The sequence below is a fragment of the Squalius cephalus genome, assembly GCF_949319135.1.
Source record: "Squalius cephalus genome assembly, chromosome: 23".
NCBI lineage: Eukaryota > Metazoa > Chordata > Actinopteri > Cypriniformes > Leuciscidae > Squalius > Squalius cephalus.
This window is the reverse complement of record NC_137144.1, coordinates 10,890,678-10,915,483: the sequence shown is the minus strand read 5'-3', so window position 1 is coordinate 10,915,483 and position 24,806 is coordinate 10,890,678. Positions and strand designations below refer to the sequence as shown.

General features: G+C 37.1%; 2 protein-coding genes across 3 annotated transcripts in view; both read left to right on the top strand.

Moving 5' to 3' along the window:
- Positions 1–24,806, top strand: part of LOC307151803 (troponin I, fast skeletal muscle-like) — a 181,469-nt gene that overhangs the window by 15,589 nt on the left and 141,074 nt on the right. The gene's annotated exons all lie outside the window — the stretch shown is intronic.
- lsp1a (lymphocyte specific protein 1 a) overlaps positions 9,044–24,806 on the top strand; it is a 40,970-nt gene continuing 25,207 nt past the window's right edge. For both annotated transcript variants that reach the window (XM_079859962.1, XM_079859961.1), the window contains exons 1-4: positions 9,044–9,270; positions 16,763–16,909; positions 22,242–22,608; positions 22,695–22,834. In XM_079859962.1, the coding sequence (XP_079716088.1) occupies positions 9,212–9,270; positions 16,763–16,909; positions 22,242–22,608; positions 22,695–22,834 (713 nt within the window). In that variant the 5' untranslated portion in view covers positions 9,044–9,211. The remainder of the gene's footprint in view (positions 9,271–16,762; positions 16,910–22,241; positions 22,609–22,694; positions 22,835–24,806) is intronic.

Here is a 24,806-nt window from a genome sequence, read left to right as displayed (position 1 = left end):
AGCGGAAAAACAAAGATGCGACTTATTTTATGCTTGCGCCGCGATGCACAGCAGCTGGTGCACGTATCGCATGCCATCGCATGGGGAACATGTCTCATGACAATTACATTTGTAGACACTATTGGTAACTTAATTTACATCTTGACAATTTTTTTAAAATTAATTAATGTGTAGATTTAAAGTAGAACTATTTTTGGCAACTTGGTCCTCCATTGTCCATTGTCCAAACTCATTAATATTGTATAGTTTATTTTTGATTAAAATATTAACAAATAAAAGTATTAAGAATCGTATGTTGTTTGCATGATTTAAATAATTGCCACATTTTACAATTTCTTTCTTTATTCTCTTTTTCATCAACTATAAACTATAATCTTGATCAATGTCATGACTAGTTTATTTAACCACCAGAATTGGTTATCTCAATCTATTACTGAAATTGAAAATAAAATTAAATTAAAAAGCTAAATAATTAAGGTATGAATTGTAAATGAATTTTTAACTAAATAACTAAAATAAGTAGTTATTTCATGTATCAAACATTATAATGACAAAATGTAGTTCTCAAACATAAACTAAACTCTGTTGGCAAAAATGAACAATGTTGCTAGTCAAAGAACTTTTGGACAGGAATGAACACTTCATGGGCAGTGCCACAAATCTGTCTGACCTTAGAATTTATGGCATGACCTGAGACCACTGGAAAAAGTTATATAGTCTTCTGAGTCTTCTACCCTGAAGACCTCAATTCTTGTCTCACCAGGGAAGAGAATGTTTTCTTCTTGCTCTAAGGATCCTATAAAGGCCATTTGTCAAACTCCAGGGGGCTTGTCATTAGCCTCTCTCAAAGTAACTTACATCCAGCCACTCTCCCATAGAGCTGATTGATAGCATCCTATTGAGATGGTATATCTTTTTGCAGGACATCCTATCTCAGTACTCAACAACCTTTACCTGAATTTATCCATACTACTGTAAGTAAGTGGAGCATAAAATATGGACAGCCACAACCAAGATGGCGTACATAACCAGCCAGTCCACATCTTCATGGGAGTCCCCCAGGGTTATGTTCTGGGCTCTATTCTATTCTCTGCACACCTAAAAATGGCTGGCTCCAAATCAAAATTGCATTTTGTCTGCATTGTTTTTCACATGCCCATGTATAACATGAGGTGGTTTCAAGGGTATTGCTAAGTGGTCACTAGGAGGATATGGGTGGTTGTTAGGTAGTTACTTATTTGCCAAAGAAAACTGTAAAAAAAAACTGGCCTATGTGTGTTCATGTGTATTTGAGAAGACAGGACTGAGTAAGTGGGAGACAACAGGAATGTGGGTAATGGCTTGAAACTTTCTGTGTTTGTGTGTGTGAGGGAGTGTAGAACTCTGCATTCCCATGGTGAGTCATAGGTCAGCCCATAGTCCTGTAAGATGACAGAGCCAATTTCCTGTGATTATTAACATTTTCTTTTTTATCTGTTAGTGGAGACAAGCAAAAAAGAGAAAGGTCGATTGAGAAATACATGGTCAGCTTCTGCCCTAACACTTACTAAAACCCCAGCACCACTAGCTTAAAATGCTCCATAACAATTATTCAAATGTGCTATTAGCTAATATCACACATACAATGTTCCCACTAACTGACAGACATCACTGAAATAGGTGTCCAGGGAAATTTTAGTGGACTGCATGTTCTTCCAGGGATGGTTCGTTTTCTAGAATCTAGACTGAGTTCGCTGAATAGTCCTCTCTATGGAGTTCCATTTTGAATTGATTCAATGACTCACTCATATAGACAGTAGGGGAGTGAACCGGCACTGGTCTCACGGTTCGGTTCGATTACGATTATCATGTCATCGATTCAGTTCAATTCGATATCACAATGCATCGCGATGCACCGCATCCTCAATTTTAAATTTTTCTTCAAAAGTAATGTGTGCGCGCGTGTTGTGTTTCAAGGGAGTAAAGCTTGTTTATCCCATTAAGAAAAGGAAAATCTGTCAAATAAATTTTGTTTTAAATAAATGTTCATTTAAAAGCAGCGCTCATTAATCAGTGTATTATGTTTCCATTAAAGATGCGCGCATCAACCGGGATCATCCATTTATAATCACGCGTAACAACACAGAATAATTGTAATTTGACCATCGGATACTTAAATCAGAGAAAGTTATTGGGGCGGGTGGATGATTTGTTTTTGGCTGCGGAATCGGGTGACGTTGGAGCTCATCCGCTTACTCTAAAGCAGTGAGACTGTGCCAGGCGTTAACAGCTCGGGGTGAAAACGGCTAACATGGTTTATCAAGTTTGTGGTATTACCTCCTGCATATTCTATTTGAGCGTGACATGAGCGCACACAGCACGTGTCTTCTGCAGGTCGTGCTTACCAGGTTGTTCATAAAAGCCGAAATGTGCCCAGATGTAGGCTTTTAAAGTAGTTGGATCATTTTTAATCACTCGCACTCGCGTCTCACCTCCCTCTGCCATTGTATGCAACAAAGCACGTACGCGAAAAATGACGTCAGAAAAGCGTCAGTACATTATAATCAGTTATGGTCTACTACTGAACCGATACCGAATCGTCCTCATCTGCATCGCGATGCATCGTAGAAACGATAAATTTTGACACCCCTAATAGACAGTAACATTTTTTTAATGAATCATTGGGTTCTAATGTCTCACTCATAAGACAGTCACTTGTTGCCACCTTGCATGACAATGCAACCTGCAGAAAATCCCCACCACAAAAGACAATCCAATTTGAGAACTATAGTAGGTGATAAAACTATGTGAGAAAAGTAGTATGTCCAAATTCATAGTATTCATAAAAAACTAGGCGAAAAGTACCCGGGGTGACCTACTACTTCTGCAAGATTCTGAAGTGTGCATCCAGTGGATACTTTACTATCCCATGAGGCCACGAGAGTTGTGAATAGCAACTGATGCTGTACTGTAAGTCGCATGACGAATGTTGTACGTCCGGATTACTTTCATACTACACACATTCATAGTATGTAGAACACTTTTTTAATGGTTGAAAATTAAGTTTTTCATCAAAAGTAGTACATACTCGGCTGAACGCAATTTCGGATGCAGTGTTCACTTGAGGTCTGCAAAAGATTTACCGCCTACTAACTGGCCTCTGAACTTCTTTCGTCAAAGAGTGATTTTCTGTTTCACATAACAGGACTCTTATTTACAAGGTTACGAGTTAAACTGTAATACTATAAATAATATTAATATAAAGACAGCTGTGCTGGTGCGAGACAGTATTGACATGTTTGACAAGACCTGGGCTGTCATCCTGGAACCTATCGTAACTTTTGTGTCAGTCTGTCCACAGGTTTTTGGATGTCTACATACATGTGTAAATACAGTTTTTAGACTGACATGAAAACCAACAATTACAGAAAAAAATCAAGTGACGCTTATGTAAAAGAATTTCATATAAAACTTTCTGTCCACTTTTTATTTACTTCTCAAAAATATACTTTATGTACTTCTCAGAAATATACTTCAAATTGCACTTAAGTATACTTGACTTATACTGTCAGAAAAGTCTAAGGGCCCTATTTTAACGATCTAAGCGCATGGTCAGTTAGGGCGTGTCCAAATCCACTTATGCTAGTTTAACGACAGGAAAAATGGTCGGCGCGCCCAGCACATGGTCTAAAAGGGTTGTCCCTATTCTCTTAATGAGTAATGGGTGTGTTTTGGGCATAACGTGAAATAAACCAACCAGAGTCTCATCTCCCATTCCCTTTAAAAGCCAGTTGCGCTCGCGCCATGGCGGATTGCTATTTACATGACGGAATTTGCAAGCGGAAAGACTGAACGCAGGTAACGGATCTGCTCGTGCGTAAGGTTAAAGCGCAAGCAGACCATCTCCGGGACAAGCCAGATTTCACCAAATCTTTATGTTCACAATAATAATATTTTACATTGTGATCCTTTCATTTTTAATATTTGGCTAGATTGTGTGCTGCTGCGCATCCCTTTTTGTGTAATAAGGAGAATGTACGAGAGTTGTGCAGTCAATGGTCAATGGTTTTGTTGCTCAATGGCGCAGTCTGTTTCAGTTGTTGCCTCAAAATAGCAACGCGCCAACAGTGCACCTGAACACACCTCGTTTTCAGACCAGCATGCCCATGGGCGCACAAATGGGTGCAAATGCATTTGCTATTTAAACAATGTGGCGCAGGACGTGAAAATGACAACTGCGTCGGGCTGAAACTAGCAATAAACGGATGTATAAACGGATGTCAGATGTATGATAGGGCCCCAAGTATATTTGGCCTATACCAAGTATATTTGGCCTATACTCAATCGAGATATACTTAAAAGTATGATTAAGTATTCTAAGTATACTAAGCTTGTTGTTGTGTACAGCCTATATACTTTTTCACATACAGTAGTTCTACTATCTTATAAACTTACATTGTTTGAAAATATTGATTTGTAAAGAAAACAATAAGTATGTTATGTATGGGTATGTGTATACTTCAGCTGGCTATGATTAAACCGCTTGTTAAAAAAACGCAACTTGATCCTACAGAATTAGTCAATTACAGGCCGATCTCGAATCTACCTTTTCTGTCAAAGATATTAGAAAAAGCAGTATCTTCACAACTGTGTTCCTTTCTTGAAAGAAATGATATCTGCGAGGATTTCCAGTCAGGATTTAGACCGTACCATAGTACTGAGACTGCTCTCGTTAGAGTCACAAATGATTTGCTCTTATCATCCGATCGTGGTTGTGTCTCTCTATTAGTGTTACTCGATCTTAGTGCTGCATTTGATACTATCGACCACAACATTCTTTTAAATAGACTCGAAAATTAGGTTGGCATTAGTGGAATTGCACTAGCATGGTTTAAATCATACTTATCTGACCGTTATCAGTTTGTAGCAGTAAATGAAGAGATGTCTCATCGATCACACGTTCAGTATGGCGTACCACAAGGCTCAGTACTAGGACCGCTGCTGTTCACTCTGTACATGCTACCATTAGGAGATATCATTAGGAAACATAGCATTAGCTTTCACTGTTATGCCGACGATACTCAGCTCTATATTTCTTCAAAACCTAACGAAACTTACCAATTCACAAAATTAACGGAATGCATAGCTGATATAAAAAATTGGATGACTCGTAATTTCCTACTTCTAAATTCTGAAAAAACAGTTTCTAATTATTGGACAAAAAACTTACTCACGTAATAACCTAGAATACTGTCTAACACTTGATGGCTGCTCTGTTAAGTCTACGTCGTCTGTTAGAAACCTGGGTGTGCTCTTTGATACCAATCTTTCATTTGAAAGTCACGTGTCCAGTATCTGTAAAACTGCATTTTTCCATCTTAAAAATATATCTAAATTATGTCATATGCTCTCATTGACAAATGCGGAACAATTAGTTCATGCGTTCATGACCTCAAGGCTAGATTAGTGTAATGCTCTACTGGGTGGTTGCCCTGCACGCTTAATAAACAAACTACAGCTGGTTCAAAACGCAGCAGCTCGAGTTCTTACCAGAACCAGGAAGTATGACCATATTAGCCCGGTTCTGTCAAAACTGCACTGGCTCCCTATTAAACTTTTAAAATTTTAAATTTTAAAATTTTAAAATATTGCTGATTACTTACAAAGTACTAAATGGTTTAGCTCCCCAGTACTTGAGCGAGCTCTTAACGCATTATAGTCCTTCACGTCTATTGCGATCTCAAAATTCCGGCCAGTTGATAATACCTAGAATAACAAAATCGACTGCTGGCGGTAGATCCTTCTCCTATTTAGCACCAAAACTTTGGAACAGCCTTCCTACCATTGTCCGGGAAGCAGACACACTCTGTCAGTTCAAAGCTAGACTAAAAACACATCTCTTTGACCTAGCGTTCACATAATACATTATAGACTTCTATAATTCAGTGTTAGGCTGCATAGATTAGGTCAGCTGGAACCGGGAACACTTCCCATAAATCCTGATGTACTCGTTACATCATAAGAAGAATGGCATCTACGCTAATTTTAGTGTCTTTGTTTATCCCGAGGTAACCTGCGTACATATATTCAAACGCACATAACTACAGAACCAATTCTTAATGCGCATGTGAACGCCATCAGCGTTTCTCACAGGTTCGCGTTTAAAGTCTGTGTAGAGAGAATGGTGTCGTCTTAGCGGCCCCTAATTTAATAACAAAAGATTGTTGCGACGGAAGCGAATCAATCATAACTAACCTTAGCTGGAAAATAACTTTACTAAAGAACCGCTATAAAGCCAAAACAATCTCTGTTACCATAAATTATACGTTTATCTCTGTAAAGCTGCTTTGAAACAATCTACATTGTTAAAAGCGCTATATAAATGAAGATGACTTGACTTGACTTCAAAGTGTACTTTCATAAACTAAAAAATGTGCAACAAGTATTTGATTAGTAAACTATCAGTATACCTATAAGTTCACAATATAGTTGCAGTACAAATGAAAAACTTAGTTGTAAACTATTTGTGTACTGAAAGTTTACTATTGTTACATTTAAAGTATATTTACAAGTATAATTTTACACACTAAAAAGGGGGCCAATTTAGTCCCAAGTATTATTGAAATAGTACACTTACAAGCATACTTCTAGTACATTGATATTTACTACATAAAGTATAATTAAAAATATACTTAATAAAATTAATATGAAGTATACTTATTTTTGTAAAGGGTGTTTCTCAAGCTTAAGCAAAATAATTTTCCTTTTTGGGGTTTGTAAACTATTCCTTTAATTCAAAACATCATCACAATCCTATATGGCAACTACATAGAAACTCAAATAGAAACTTCAGATAACTTAACGGGAGGACTTTCTTTCTTCCTGATATCCACAAATTCCCCTTCTTCTGTGTGGGCTTGTGGGTCAGTGTTTAAGTGAGGGCTGGACTTGTTAAACAAGGCTCAGTAAAGTGTTGAGGACTGCAAATGCTGAGTGCCGTTATTGTCTGGAGAGAGACCTAAACAGTCATACAGGCCTGAATGGTGCAGAGTTTACCATAGTTACCGGGTTAACAAGGCTGTTGCTTCAGTAGATGTGTTTATGTGTGTGAATGTGTCTGTGTGTGGTGAACCAGAGAGTAGATGAGACCAGAGAGGGTGTAAACATATTGATTTTGAAATCTGCTAGAAACATGCTGATTAGTTTGACAATTAAAAGTGAATTGTGTAATTTTTTTTCTGCTTAAAATGTCAGTTTAATATGCAGAGAAAACTAAAAATAAGCTATTCGTTGGTTGATTTTCTGAAAACACTGTGTGACTGTGGTGGTTACAAAACATTGCTCTGTTTGTTTGAGCTACCTAACATAACAATGGCTGAACCAATGGCATGAGTTTGGGGCAGGGAAACCGGCTTCTCCGACCAATGGGAAAATTACACAATTCACCATTAAAGAATGTAGCAAGCAATATTCTATAAGGTGATAATAGTACAATATAATAGTCTAATAAGATGAATGAATGTTTTAGGAAATGTTATATTTATGTGCTGTGACTGGTCACCATTTCACCATTTCTAGATCATTGTCAAATGAAAAAAAAAAAAAAAAACACATAATCACCCATAGTGTAAAAAAGTGTATTTTGAAACGTTTCGTCTGAAACCCCTGTATTTGTGTTTCTTAAAATGTGGGCATTTTGGCACTTTTAGAAAATAAATTTTTTTCTTTTTCTTTTTAATAATGAATATTTCCCACCACAATGTCACTTCTACCACATCTCAAATTTTTTATTTGTGTTTAATGGTATTCTGTAGTGGAAATGACAGTGATAGAAATGATTTTTTTAGGAATAAAATGGCTGACTCTTTGTCTTGCTGAAAGGTATTATCATATACTATAGCATTTCATATCCTAAATAAGTATTTATCCTAACTAAATAACATTTTCACACATTTGTGCATAATTTGACAAACATGCAGCTTGACTGGTAAGGACACACACACAAAATAATATTTATCTTTGTTTTATATGAAAGTCTGGGTCTGGGACAAGAGTAGAGCAATTAAATTATTTTAAATTCTTTAAATTCATTTAAAAAAATAGCAAACGTAAATGAAGGAATGATGTGCCTCTGTGACAAATGTCTTTTGTTCCTCTGTTGATAAAATGTTAAATGCATAATGGAAATGTAATGTAAATGCATATAAAAAGTTTCCAAGTTTTAATGGTTACCTTCATATAACAAAAAGATAAAAGGTAAAATCTATTTTAGTAAAAATCAACACCTGGGGCAAAAAAGTTGAAGAAACATACCTTTCAAAAGTTTGGAGTCTCTTAAGCTCACCAAGGCTGCATTTATTTGATGAAAATGCAGAAAAAAATGTATAATTCAATATAAAATAACTGTTTTCGATATTAATATACTTTAAAATGTAATTTATTCCTGTGATGGAAAAGCTGAATTTTCAGCAGTTGCCCTCCTTTATATTCTTGAGGATTCATTTATTTTTCAGGATTCTTTGATGAACAGAAAGTTCAAAAGAACAGCATTTATTTGAAATACAATCTTTTGTAACATTATAATTGCCTTTGCTGACACAATTGATCAATTGAATGTGTCCTTGCTGAATAAAAGTATTAATTTCTTTCAAAAAAATTAAATTTAATACTGACCCCAAACTTTTGAATGGTAGTGTAATTATGTCATCATCAAGATTGATTGATCCTGCAAGTATATGAGAAAAGCAATGGGGAGAATCAAAAATTTCTGAAATTTCAAACTTTCTTTCTGAAGTTTGTTTGTAAGCATGTCTGGGAGCTTTGCTACCAATGTAAACAGAGTAAAAGAAAGGCTGAATTCTGGGTTTGGGACGGGGGTCATGTGGGGGGGCTGGATTCATAGCATGGGGTGGGGGGTATCAACTTACATTTTCCCCTGGGACGGCCACATGACCCCGAAAAAGAGGGAAAAGGAGGGGGAAAAGATGTTAGGTTATGGTCTGAGCTCTCTCAATGAGAACCACATGCAGGAAAGAGAAAAAAAAGAGGAGGAGAGGAGGAGGGGACAGTGTGTGACTAAAGCCAGTCTCTGAGACGAGACCGAGTGCCGCGTGGATCTCTCCTCAAAAGCCGAGCGTCCAAGGAAAGAGCGTGAGGGAGTCTTTGTGAATCAGATTCCACGGAATTCAAAACATCTCAGAAAAAAAAAAAGAAGCTCGGAGAAGAAAGAACAATGTCAAGTGCATTCATGAGACGAAACTCCAGCAAGCAAGGTTTGCAGAACCTCTTGAGGTGAGGAATTTGTATACCAGACTTTGGCATCAAATGTAAGGTTTACAGCTGGGATCTCAGGTGTGATGATGGACATATAGTTTGTTTTCATTGTTCTTTTGCAATTGCTAATGCCAGTTTTGTGGGTAATGATGTTTGAATGTAAATATTTAATGCACATATATTAAATGCCATGTTGTGTTCTTTAAGAACCTGTCATCCTTTGTTATGGGAAGATATTAACTTTTTACATTTGGGTAATGGAAATGTCTGTATTTGGTTAGTTGATATAACATTAAGATGTTAGGTTAAATTGTACAGAAGCTGTTTTTCTTAGGTCCTTTAACTGGTCGTTATTTCTTAGTTTTTTCATTTTTTCATTTTATTTTGATAAAAAAAAAAATCTAAATAAGCATTAAGTCATTTGTCTTTAATAGTTAAAAATGAGTTTTGGCGCAACAGAATTTTAAAATATGGATAATCCCTCAATTCACAAATGTCTCTCAATTAATATGAGCTGATAAAGTTAGCTAAAACGACATGTATGTAAATGCCAACTTTGTGATTATGATTGCTTAACAAACAGGCAAAAACAGATGTTTACACCTAAACAAGGCCTGAACACGTACTAAGATAGATTTACATATAGTATATAAAATACAATAATTAACTCTAAGCACATTTTACTACATTCTAGCAATTTGTCACACCTTCATGCCTTGTTGTCTTTATAGAGAAATGCATGATGTGTCGTTTACTGTGGCTTTTATGAGCTGGAATTTTGTCAGGGTTCCAGGTGAAAGTTTATTGTTTGTGCTGTGGGATTGTGGATAGATGACGAGACAGGAGAAGGGAGGAAGGAGAGGGTTGAGGGCACCTAATTAAAGATGTGACCTGTTGACATTCATTGGCAATGACACACATCAATATGACCGGTTATCTCTAAAGGTGTTACAAGCCAACTATAATTTAGATAGTAAACTGTAGGTTTATTTACTGTAAACAATGAAACTGGCATTTCACAATGTACTAATTTAAACACCAAAAAATCCAGTGGTGAACTACCCAGCTGTTTTGCATGCACAGAAGGCGATCCTCTTTCCTTAATCTAATTAAACTGAGTTGATCAAACTTAAATAAATTGTATAAATGACACTATTTAAATATTTTATGTTAAAACTCATTAAACATGTATTACTCCTAGTTAGATATATTTAAGTAAAGTAACCAAAATTTAAATGTGTCATATCTATGAAGGGACTTTTTTTTTTTTTTTTGAGTGTACAAACATAAACCGGTCTTTTCAGAATTCCCCCGAAAATTTGTCACAGAAAGCTTAGCTCACCTAAACATGATAGTCATTGTTTACCCCTCATGTCTTTCAAAACCCACATGACTGTCTTTCTCCCATGAAACACAAAAGGAGTGGTTTAAAGATAAGACACACAATTTGTAAAAGGACAAAAATAGCGTAACCTCTCAGGATGTGTACAAAAATGATTGGTTTAACTAATGCTAATGCTAAAAGTAAGTAACCTGGTTGCCTTACAAATTTAAGTTAATTGAAGTTAAAATAATTGAGTTAATGCAATGAAGGAGATTAGTTGAATCAACAGAAACTCAAAATAGTATGTTATGATCCACATAAATTATCTAAGTTGATTTGACTAAAGAAAACATTTTGTGAGAACAAATCAGGAAAACAATTTTTCACTTCTGTACAGAAAGGATTTGAGGTGTATCAGGTGTGCTTTGTCAAACACAAACAGGTTGCATTAATGGCAGACAGGATTTATTCCCCCAAGGCTTTTCAGAGATGCCAAAAATCAGCTTTTTCTCACACTCAACAAGCTGCTTTATCTATTAACGGCCTACATTCATCAGAACTGCTGCGACACGTTCCGGATATGTCAATTGCAACACTGTGCATGCAGTATTTTGTATACACTTGTCAAAGTGTTTTGAAAACCATTACAAACTCTACAGATTGTACAGTACACACTGACTCTTACCGCAAAATCGTTTTAGATTTTTGGTTTTGTGGTGTTGATTCTGTAATGTACAAATTTTACACTAATGTTTGTATCTTGCACGAAACATCTTTCTCATTGTGGTCAAAGCCGTGATCCCCCGATCTGTGGACTTTACGTGAGCAGCTCTTCTATTTACGATTCTCTGATAAGAGCTGCTGGAATGCAGAAGGCTTAGCCGTTTGACCGAAAGGGGGAATAAACTTTACCATCCCTGTGGCAGTATGCTTTTCCGAAGGTTTTAGGCAACAGAGTAGAATAAACACTGAGGGCACTGTGTTATGTTTAGTTAAGCATTAAAGACGTATAGGGGGAGTGGGGTAAGATGAGCCACTAAAGATAGGCTCTAGGCAGTGAGAAAAGAGATAAGAGGTAAAATTCAGGTTAGTATATATATTTTAGAATGTCAATCATTTGAAATTAGAATGTGTCTAACTCCTAGGCCATAGAAATACAGAGAAACATAAACTACATTATATATACATATAAAAAAACTATACATTTCAAATAAAAAATCTACTAAAAAATAACTATTTGCAAATCAATCACAATCCCATTCCAGAGCCTTTTTGTTGCATGTTATTATGCACACTACACTCTTAAAACTAAAAGTTCTTTTTTGGCATCTATTGTTCCATAAAGAACCTTTAACATCCATTGAACTTCACCATTAAAATAAAACTTTTTTAAAACTAAAAGATTTCATTAGATTCATTAGATTTTTTAAATGTCCTTCACACTAAGAAAAAAAAATATTTTTAAAAACTTTGGGGAAATAAAAAGTGTGTAAAAACTCCTCTTTTGGAACCTTAAAGGGATAGTTCACTCAAAAATGTAAATTGTGTCATCACTTACTCAACCTCGTGTTGTTCTAAACCTGTGTGAGTTTCTTTCTTCTGCTGAACACAAAAGAAGATATTTTGAAGAATGTCGGTAACCAAACAGTTGATGGACCCCATTGACTTCCATAGTGGGAAAAAAAAAAAAACTATGGAAGTCAATGGGGTACATCGACATTCTTCAAAATATCTTCTTTTGTGTTCAACAGAACAGAGAAACCCATACAGGTTTAGAACAACACGAGGTTGAGTAATTTCATGACATAATTTTCATTTTTGAGTGAACTATCCCTTTAATTTTTAAGTGTAAGTAATTTAGGAATCTATCCTCTCATTTTATAGTGTGCTAAAAAAATAAATCATTTTTAGAGCTCTCCGATAAAATGACATAATTACAGATGTTACAATCCTCATGATTCATAACGGCGCACTTTCCACAGCTTAGATCAGTGCTTTGAAATGTCTTCAGCCGTTTAGGGAACACTGGAAAATGTATGTGAGGTTTGCAGTGATGTGACCACACACTGACAGCAGGAAGATACTAACATGCCTGGGAAAATAACTCTCCTTTGCTCTTTAAATCTGTCCTTAGGATGACATCATCTGACTCACAGAGGCAATAAACCTCACAGCTGCCCTTCAATTCAGATATAAAATGAGAGAGGAAGAAAATAACAGTATCCATCATTCAAATCTCAAACAGAAGGATTTGCTACCCTGTAAACAAACACAAAACAAGGATATGCTTCTCTAACAGTTTTTTTTGTTCATGCTAACAGGATTGAATGACTTTGCTGAGGTAAATGTAACACAACATTTGTTGTTCACACACTTTTTTAGGACCTTTTAGGTGAACCTGATTTCACCGAGTACAACATGTTCCTGGATCACCAACTTTGTTGATCCTGGAACAACATTCCAATCAACCAATCAGATTTGAGGGACAAGTTTACAGTTTATGTCAGGTTTAGTCTTACAACCAGGGCTAGGTGTTTCTACATCAGTGTTCACGTAGCGATATCACTCCACATTGAACAGTCCCAAAACAACATTTATTGTTTGAATTTCACAATAATCTAATTCTATGCACAATTTTTATGTGGACACTGGGCAGAGACACATAGTTTAGAACAGTGAAATCCCTGTAAATCCCAGTAACATTAACCTGATCGCTGTATTGTCTTGTCTTCTATTGAACAATGAACGACTTCCAGTTTCTGTCCGTGTAAACAGGGCTTATTTAACCCAAAAATAAAAGCTCTGGCTGCATTCAAATGTGCATACTTCTGGTTAAAACCAGTATATGAAAAAGTAGTATGTCTAAATAAATTTCTAAAAGGCAAAAAGTACGCAGATTTCACTTCTGGCAAGATTCTGAAGTGCAAGATTCCAGTGCACACTATCCCATGAAGCATCGGGAGAGCATACTCACACTGACGCTGCCAGAAATCAACTTCCAGTTGCTTAGTTGCTGGTGTAAACAGGGCTTTAAAAGGGGTAGTTTACCCAAAAAATCTTTTGCTCACCCTCATGTTATTTCAAACCTTTATGTTTTTTCTTTTTTAAAACATATGAACTTAAAACATATGAAAAATAGGTTGTCTTGGACCCTTTTGACTTTCATTATATGGTCAAAAACAGTTTAAATATCTTCTTTTGTGTTCCACAGAACAATGGAAGTCATACATGCCTCCAATAATGATAATGACACCCTGTCTGGAAAGCATGCATCAGACAATTGGTATTTACTGATCACTGATTTCACATTAATAATTAAGGCTTACAGCTGAAAAGGGAAACTCAGGTCGGAGGTCAACTTCCATGTGACCCATTTGTGACTGACCCATGTAGCTCATCTTGTGTTCTGCAAGACCAGACTTGGCTGTGGTAAATTAGGGCAGGCAACAATGGCGAAAAACATTTCCCAATCCATCAAGCTTCCCAAATCTTTTCTGCCTCAGGGCACCAGGCTATGGAAGTTTAGTCAACACATAGTCAGGGGAGGTGATACATGCTGAATATAAGCCAGGCTCTTGTTTGCTTTTCCCTTTCTTTCTCTCCCACTTTATTGTTTCCATTTAATTCAGAAACATTTTGTCAGTCTGTGTTTGACAATACGCTCACCATGACTGAAAATCTGTTTTCACTTCCATAACTATTGAAAGATGGTATTTCCAGACATAAAGGGAAAAGGCTACATAATCAGACTGATAGTGGTAAATAAATCTGATGTTGAATGACATCATTGGCAGGATTTACATCATTCAAGTGGCTTCTGCCAAAAAATGAAGTAATCCCGTCTGAGTGATTAACAGCCTATAATCAGAGGCACGGGAACTGTGTGTGACAGATCAGATCCTGCCATAAGCCCTTTGTGAAACTGTATGGTTGGTTTCAAGATGTAGTTGGGTTATGATTAAACTGGTTTGTACCAGTATTGCTGAAGGCAGAGTGCCACAGGTAACTGCAGCCATGCTGATATATTCGGTACATCTCGATTGCAAGTATAATTGGGTGATTCCGTGTCAAATCAACCAAATTTCAGAAACTTCCCCAGCTCAATTTTTTGATTTTGTTCATATTTTTTTCTGAGGAAAGACAAACAAAATGACAATTTTCACCTGAGATTTGGAGCTAAATTACAAGGGGGTATAAATTACTTGAGAAAGATGGTAGCATCATTATTTTATTTGTACACAGAGATTCACAGGTCTATTAGTAAAATCTGTTGACTTTAGGGAAATGGTGTATGGGAAAAAGTAATTTGCATGCCTGTAACTCAAGATGTATTAAATATTTCTTAATATACTTTTACATTTTGGGTTTTAACAAACTTTTCTTTTGGAATCCATATTTTTAAGACCCTAGATGGTTCAATTTCAGAGATATTGGGATCTCAATATATGGCACTTAGAGTAAATTGTTAAATTCACAAAAGTCACTTTGCACACAGATGATACTTATTGTATTTAAAGGGGAATATCAGAATATTATGTAATGTTGAAACTAGAAATGTATTATTTTTCTCTCTATCAAAACAATTGCATAGAACTAATCTCAGTGCCAAAGATACAGTGAAATGGTCGAATTAAGGCACCATAACTTGCTCTCAAAAGTTTATTTATAAGAATCTGTATTTGAATCAGTTTCAGAGATATTTGTCATTTTGACCACCCCCTCCCCCTACAAAAGAGTGGATTACATCTATGACATTTAATATTTTGCCTTTCTTCTTCATTTATGTATTTCTTTCACCAGAAAAAAATATCAAAAACACATTTTTAGCCGATCAAGGACCTCTTGTTGAGTTGACAGGGAATGACCCAGCTGCAAGTGCTTTTCTCTAACAGTTCAATAAATAAGAAACTATTATTCTGTAACTTGTATTTAAAACTAAATTCAGCCAGTTAGATTGTATATTTTTCTTTGCTAGTGAAAACAGTTCCAAAAAGTAAAATTCCTACATTAAAGTAAGACTTTTGCTGCAGCAAAGCGTATCTGCTAGTCAGCAGAACCTTCTGAGAACAATGAACTTCTTCTTCTTCTTCAACAATGACTCTTTAAATAGGGTCCTTTGATCAAGGAGTGGATTCTTGTGTTGCTGTGTGGTTCTTTGGCAATTAAAAATATCACGGTGTTACATACAAGTTCTTCATTTCAACATGTTGTTTTCTGGTTCTTTGAAGCACCACTATATAATGTAGATCAATCAATAAAAAACTCGAAATAAGAAGTTGTGGAACATAAAAACGTTCACAAATGGCATCAAGCTGAAACCTCTTTTGAATGTCGATGAGACAATATTGATCAGTCGACATGCTTTTATGGCAATTTGTAAAGCCATTAGAGCAACCTGTGACCTCAGATGTAATCTGGCCTGAAATTCTTTTGAGGGTCATTGGTGACCTGTGTTCACCCTTCATTGATCCACAATCCAGACTGAGTGCCTAAAGGGATAGTTCACCCAAAAATCATTTACTAACTCTCGTGTGTCCTTCAAGACCTGTGCGATATTCTTGCTTCTACAGAACACACAAAAAATATATTTTGGCATCTACACAACATTGGAGCCCAATGACTTCCATTGTATGGATGACAAAAAAACACAAAAACTTCCAAATATCTCCTTTGTGTTCCACAGAAGAAAAAGTTATACAGGTTTGGAATGTGAGTAAAGGATTATAGAATTTTATTTTTTGCAAAAACATCGACCCCCTTATGATCTAGGAAGAGCAAAGTTACAGTAATACATTGGTAAATAAAGCGTCAAGTGGCAAATTAAATTAGTTCGTTTGGCCTACTTTTCAAAGTGTAGGAGACACGAAGAGCATGTTTGTGTATGTTTACAGGCTAGATAAACACAGAGATGCCTCAGTATCTTGAGTGTGAGTTTGCATAGACATCCCATCTGTCACTCAAGCATTGGCGGTGTCGAATGCCAGAGCAGATGTTCCACCGGCTCTAAATCTCAAACAAGGGACTAAACAAACTATTGTTGGAGATTTCTTGAAGAGGTCCATGTATCATAGTCAACAGCACTCTAGGCTAGGGGGTCATTTATCATTCGACCACGATTCTCATCTGGGTCAAGAAAGAAAAATGTATTCTGTATAACATTTCTCATTCTCACTTCTTTTCCTGCAGAGTGACGGCCCAGCGAAGTGTCGAAGATGCTGAGGAGATCGAGAGAGAAAGGCGACGTCGGGCACGGGAGGCTTTCCGCAATCAACACAGCCTGTCTAGATCTGCCGGGTCCCCTCAGGACAGTGTGAACCCACCTGAGGCCAGCCTGTAAGTATCAACGTCATTCTATACTTCGCACTTCACCTGGCATTTGTTAAGCTTGTTTTGTTGCCTGGCAGATTTCCATATGTAATATGGAAATGTGGACTTGCAACATGTCTGGTTCTCATTGCAGCTTATTCTGGCCAAGAGCTTGTCCACATAGAGTAGACAGAAGGAGACGTCTGACCGACATGTAAACAGCTGCAGTTTTTGTTTAGTTTTTGGGTCAAAAAAGAATGTCCATAATAAATAAAAGGAAAAATTTAGTTTAAAACAGAAGTGCCATGTTCTTTGAAATGCAATCTTTGTATTCATGTTGTTTTCATATGGTTTTGAAAAACATGTGTAACCATCAAGTAAAAAGTAACAACGTATTTTCCTTACACATTGAAAACATGAACACATCTTAACCATTATATTGAAAAAAACCTTTTTAAATATATTATTTATGGTAAAAAAAAAAAAAAAAAAAAAAATTGAGACGTTATATATATATAATTTCTTTTTATATAAAAATAAAATATTTTTTATATATAAACCAATTACGGAAGTTTGTTGCACATGACCCGCATTCTTGAAAATAATCCTTATCATGGGATATATATATATATATTAGTTACGAAACTTTTTTTGTGAACTTAAAAGTATTGCATTACTTTACTAGTTACATGAAAAAAGTAATCTGATTACATAATGTATTTTTGAATAGATTTACATATCTGAAAAAAAGGAGCGTCATGTCATTGACAGTAAGGTTGGACTTAGCAAAATGTCAGTTTAGTTTTCTTTCTCTCTTCTTTTCTCTCAACCAAAGACATGTGCACATGTATAGTGGGCGGCACAGCTGGTCTCTCATCATTACCTAATCTCTGAAGAATTTTCAGCAGGGCATGCCTTTGGAACAGGGTTTATGTCATATCCCACACCATAGTGCTTTGCTTTTAATCAAAGAAACATTATGGACCTCACACACATACCACATATTTTATATGTGTGAAGTTAAACACAGCTGTCTGAGTCAACCTGTTCAAAGCACAAATAGGTCGTCTAGGGCCACTTTGTAATTATCCCTGATCAGAGATTAGAAGCTCACTCTTGGCTTAGATACACATGAATCATTTTTAAGACTTTTTAGATCGCTTCAACATGTGCAAGAGTTTTTGAACTAGACTCATACAATAAGCTTTATTGTAAATAAGCATGGCTATTCTGCATTGAATTGTATTGACTGATTGTTGATGTTCAGTCATTATGCTTTGCTGAAAATCTTCTTAATAATCTTGTGGAATGTGCTTGGCATTCCTTTCCGGCAGCTCCTGGGCAGATTACATAGATTTTAATTCAAGGCTTCGCAATGAACAGAAAATAGTAAGAGGTGCAGATGGTGTCTGTGAAAACATCATACAGAGTAGTATGACAATGATAATCTCAGGTACTGTTTATGTGCTTTATTGAATGTTAGAAGTTTCTAATTTGAGTCCTTAATTACCATACTGAAAGTGACAATGGATAATTCATCTCAGATCTTGAAAATAAATTAAAGGAAACAAGAATGTCCAAACTGTCAACTCAATGTGAACAAAGTGTATTCTATGACAAAGACTGCTTCAGCTACTCAGTATGTATTTTAATGTTAAATTGGTGTTGTATTTATTAAATTATGGAAGTGCTTATCCATTTTGTTGCAAGTGCAGTGCACTTGTAGATAGACTCCACCCAAATGCTCTTCTGATTGGCTGTGATTTCTGATTGATTTTGTTGCCCCTCAAAGTCGCGTCACATCTGGTGTGGAAAAATAGTTTGTCGCTGGAATCTTATCGCAATACGTCTGAATTGTACACGGTGTTAGAAGAAAGAGTTCTCTATAGGACCTTAAAGGGATTTGTCAAGCGCATTTAGAACCTTTTATGTTTCCCATCATGAGATAACTTCACGGATTTAGTTTTAATGAATTAATTATGTTTTAATTCTTTTTTTAAATTTTTTTTATTAAATGTTATGAATTAAACAGTTCGTAAACATGCATTATTACTAAAAATACATAAACAAATAATCCTTTTAATTATTTTTCTCTGACATTTCTCTTTATATCATTGGTCTCAAACTCAGCTCTTGAAGGGCCACTGTCCTGCAGAGTTCAGCTCCAAACAGCTTTAACTCACCTTCCTGGAAGTGTACAGGTGCTGGTCATAAAATTAGAATATCATCAGAAAGTTGATTTATTTCAAGAATTCAACTTAACAGGTGAAACTAATATATTATATAGACTCATTACATGCAAAGTGAGATATTTCAAGCCTTTATTTGTTATAATTTTGATGATTATGGCTTACAGCTTATGAAACCCACAAAATCAAAATCCCAGAAAATTAGAATATTACATGAAATCACACAGTAATTACACAGTGATACCATGGTCATTGAACCAGGTTTTGGTTCTTTTGGCAGTGTGGGCAGGTGCAAATCCTGCTGGAAAATGAAGTCAGCATGAAGTGCTCTGGAAATGTCCTGGTGGACGACTGCGTTGACTCTGGATTTAATAAAGCACAGTGGACCAAAGTCCTCTTTTCTGATGAGAGCAAATTTTGCATCTCATTTGGAAACCAAGGTCCCAGAGTCTGGAGAAAGAATGGAGAGGCACACAATCCAAGATGCTTGAAGTCCAGTGTGAAGTTTCCACAGTCTGTGTTGGTTTGGGGAGCCATGTCATCGGCTGGTGTTGGTCCACTGTGCTGTCCACTCAACGCAGCCGTCTACCAGGACATTTCCAGAGCACTTCATGCTGACTTCAGCAGACAAGCTTTATGGAGATGCTGACTTCATTTTCCAGCAGGATTTGCACCTGCCCACACTGCCAAAATAACCAAAACCTGGTTCAATGACCATGGTATCACTGTGTAATTACTGTGTGACTTCATGTAATATTCTAATTTTCTGGGATTTTGATTTCGTGGGTTTCATAAGCTGTAAGCCATAATCATCAAAATTATAACAAATAAAGGCTTGAAATATCTCACTTTGCATGTAATGAGTCTATATAATACATTAGTTTCACCTGTTAAGTTGAATTCTTGCAGTAAATCAACTTTTTGATGATATTCTAATTTTATGACCAGCACCTGTATAGTAACCCTGAAGACCTTGATTAGCTGGATCAGGGGTGCGTTTCCCGAAAGCATCGTTGGCCAACTATGGTCGCAAGTTCCGTCGTTACCAATAGAGTTCAATGGACATTGCGATGAACTTGCGACCATAGTTGGCCAACGATGCTTTCGGGAAACGCACCCCAGGACAGTGGCCCTCCAGGAACTGAGTTTGAGACCACTGCCTTACATAGAACCTTTTTGGCATAAAGCCTTCTTTAAGATTGAGTCAAGAACCCGAGGGTTCTATATAGAACCCCACTGAAGCTTGTCCCCCTTTTCTAACAGTTTCTATGCAGTAAAGCGACAATCCACAATCCTGGGATGCATTTTTGCATTCAATCTACACTACTTTTTAAACTAGCATACGGCTTACTGCCTGTTTTTTGTTTCAAAGTTACATGAAACAGTTCAAATTATAGAACATTATACATTTCATCAAAATCCTCTGGTTGCCCATGGCAAATGAAAGAAAACAACAACAAACAACCAACCACCTGTCAGATCCTCACACGCACCTCAAACATCTGTTTTCTGAGGAGCGTGTTTGAAGTCGGCCTCTCGTGTTAATAGGCTGGCACAGTGACTTCAGCGCATAGTTTCTTTCATCAAAGTAACACCATCACAGGTGTGTGGGTGCTTTCAAGCGGTGCTTTCACTGACTGGAGCCGCTCATGCCTGACTGACTGTTAACTTGCCCAGATTCCCTATGAATGTGATTATATAGGTCTGCCTCTCGTTCCAGTAAAAAGTTCCAGTGTCTTACCCCAAAGTAATGGAGTCTAAATCATCTAAAAGAAAAGGCCAGGTTTTTGTTCGTTTTGTTCGGTCATCAGCATGATTGAGTATACTTATATTAAATACCTATTTTGTAAATTGAATTGAAACATATATTTATTGAATGTAAAAACTGAACACAGGCAATACAAGACAAAAGAATATTAAAATAAGAGTTCATGAACAAAATCTCAGGAATAGTGACAGCAACATGCTAAAATATGTTAGCATTGTGCTAAATCATTCTAGAAACATGTTAACAATGTGTTAAATGATGTTAGGAACATGTTAAATCTTGCCTGCAATGTGCTAAAACATGTTAGCAACTTGCTAAAACATTTTAGCAATGTGCAAGAACATGTTACTCACATTTTATTGACTGAGTAAAATCTTCAAATTACAAGCGTTTCAAAGTTATTTCAAACTTTAAGATAAGGCTTTGTTAAGCCAACATCAAGGTTTGTCATCAAACTTTTTACAGTAAAATACTGTTACATGGTTTTTGGAAGTAAAAAATAACGTGAAAAAGTGTAAGTTGACATTCTCAGTCACCTTCTCTTTCAGGCAAGTCATTTCACTCAGGGCCTTTCGGGGTGCTATTTCAGTCATGCAAGCACAGCTTCTATCTCTTTGAATGTGGAAACATTAAATTCTCCAAAGCTGTTCATCAAATTTAGGATTAAATTTTATGTTTGAAATCAACAATGAAATCTGACAAACAACTATTTCATAAATGTTGTTTCTTATGCTCAAAAAGCGTTAAGAAACATATTTTTCAGGCTAGACCAGCTAATGTGCAGTAACATGAGTGCAGTCTTTGTATATAAAGTATTTGGTGGCACTTGGTCACTTGATGTTTACTATTTAAATAACTGTTCTTAGTTGTTGTTTTTATCAGTAATGTACATTACAGTTTTATGTTACATCTTATGTTGTTTAATTGATGTTTATTGCAATATTTTAGTTTCATATTTGTTATCATGATGGTGTTTAGTATTTGTGTGTATGATAGTATTTCCCTCAGTTTGTGGAAAATCAACTTCTGATGAACTTTGATTTATCATGATTTTCTCTTTACCAACTGTTTTTAAAGTCGGCATGAAACGGAAGTTGCAATAATCCAATGTGACATTTAAACAGCTTCTTGAACAAATAACTAAAAAATAAAAATAATTTAACAGTAAATTTAAGTTCAGTTTGCTGTCCATTTTTTTAAACAGAAATTTCACATTATTTTAAAGTGTAGAAAATAAATAGTGATTAAAAATGAGTGAACATTTTTTAGTTTAAGTTTAAAAGCAAGATTCAAATCTTCGTTTCCCACGTGAGCACCACAGCTAAATGCACATGCTATATCTGCCAAGCAATGGCTCTTAAAAGATTTTATACTCAAAGGTGTGTTGTTGTTGTTGTTTCAGGTACGAAAGTGAAATCAAACCCAGCAGTACTATTGCTGTGGATGAGGATGAAGGTTTCAGCGATTGGACCCAGAAACTGGAACGGAGAATGCGGCCCAAAATGGAAGAGAATGGAAAAGAGTTGCAAGAGAAGGAGAAAAATGTGAATGCAATATCTAGACAAAGAGAGAAAACCAGCTTCACCACCTCCAAACAGTATCAGCAAATTCAGGACAGGGAGGAAGAGGAGAAAAGACCAGAGACGAGGAGCGCTGAGAGACGAATGGAGATCAGTGAAAGGGTGAGCAGTCGAAGACCAGAGGAATGGCATGATGACACGACCGACAGCGAAAGACAACAGGAAATAAAACCACCAATGGAGAACAAGGTGCCAGGAGAATTGTTACAATATTAGAAGTACAGTACATCTTACCATGTATGTTACTATGTCTAAATCATAACCATCACTCACAGATAAAAGAGGAGAGGAAGGAGGTAAAAGTGTCATACACGTCTAAAGTCTTCCTACAGAAAGACAGAACGCCTAATGGCAATGGAGAGGCATCTGCAGAGGAAATTACATCACATCTTATCAAAACCAAAAGATCACCAAGGTAACTTGATTCTACACACTTTCTTACCCATAGGTTTTATGCTGCATTCACGGCATGTCGTAATTAACGTAATTACCAACCCATGACATTCTACTAAGAGCTGTTCACATCCTTTGACTCGAAAGTATGCGTTTCTATGGCAACACTATCAACAGCAATATGAAACTGCAGCAGTCAGGTGGCACAGCGGTCATGTGGTACAAGTCGGAGTGCTCACGAAATTCCCAGTTTACAAGTTCTAATTACGAGTTCTACAAAGATATAAACACTGTTTACATTTTTTAAGTTGTAATTTCATAATTACAATTGCCCATATTATGTTATTTTAAAGTCTCCTAATTTTGTTTTGGAGGTCTCCTACAACAGATTTACATGCATCAAAGTCAAAAAACACTTCCATTTTCTCATAATATAAATTGCACATCACCACATTTTTCACTGATTCTCAAACAACTCGTCCGATGATTCAATCACTCTAAAAGAAATCAATCTCCTTTCCAAAAGCCCTATAATGCAGACAGCACACTTTTCTTGGTATTCAACCTCAACCCCAACATTTTCATCGGAGCGAGAACGACATCTCGATGCCGAACCGCCTGATGGTCCTAATGAGCTAGAATCAACCAACCTCAGGAACTTCCTGTGTTGTGGAAGGATGGATACATAGAAGTACAAGCTTCCTTTAGATCTATCGTGACAAACCAGTCCTCGGACCTGATCTGTGACACGATCTGATTGAGGGTGAGCATTTTGAATATGAGCTTCCCTACAGAGCAATTTAACAGGCACAGATCTAAAATTGGACGCAACCCCTGATCCTTCTTTGGGACAATGAAGTACCGGCTGTAGTACCCGGACTCCCTGCTGGGAGGAGGAACCCGTTCTATAGCCTCCTTTTGCAGAAGAGCTTTTAATTCTTGTTCCATTACCAGAGCCTGCTCAGGGCCAACCACTGTGGGCAGGACCCCTCTGAACCGTGGTGGGCGAGACCTGAACTGGATAGTATAGCCTTTTTCGATCATTTGCGGGACCCAATGAGATATATTTGGAAGACATTTCTGCCAGAAAATCTACTAAGGGTACCAGTCTCTCGAGACTGGCTTCTGAATTACTTTGAACAGCAGACACAGTGCCCTGAAATGGTGCACTGGCAGGAAACAACTGGTCTGACTGCTCTAGGACCCTCCTCGGAGGGAGCGAGCGCCCCTCTGTAAAATGCTCGCTGGGACCCTCTGTGCCCCGGCATAAAGGTGAGGTTGGCAGAATGGCCCCGAGGGCACAGAGGGGAGATTATACTGGCACTGTATAATTAGGTGAACAGCGTTTTCCCTCGGCAGGGACTACCCTCAGAAGCCTGACGCTGGTGGCGTCAGGACTTCTTTTTAGACAAAGCCCTCTTCGAAACAATAATGGTCCTCAGATCCGTTTTGCGGATCCGTTAGAGGACTTCGCCTGAGAGCGCAGTGCCACGTCCCTGTCTTTTTGACGCTCTGCTTTTGTTGCGCCCGGTGTGAGGAGCAAGTCGACGGCCGGGGCTGCTCCCGTCCAGCAGCCCCTGAGACATGAGTGCGGAGTGGCAAGAATTTCTGGAATGCCACCGCCTGCTTTTTTCTTCCTGAAACCTTATGATGACCGTGTTTACTGAGTCACCGAACAGGCAAGCAGGGGAAAGCGGGGTGTCCTGAAGGAAGGTCTTTTCTTTCTCCTTCATTCCTGAGAGATTCCGCCATAAATGCCTCTCAGTGGCCACCAGGGCTTCCATGGAATGGCCCACTGACTTGGTCGTCTCCTTGGTGACACGGAGAGATAAATCTGCTGCCTGACGTAATTCTCGAATCACGTCAGTGCTGACCTCCTCACTCTCACGCATGTCTTTTAATAGGTCGGCCTGGTTTGCCTGCAGGATTGACATAGTGTGCAGGCATGCCGCGACCTGACCTGCCGCCGAATAAGCTTTACCCACCAAAGCTGA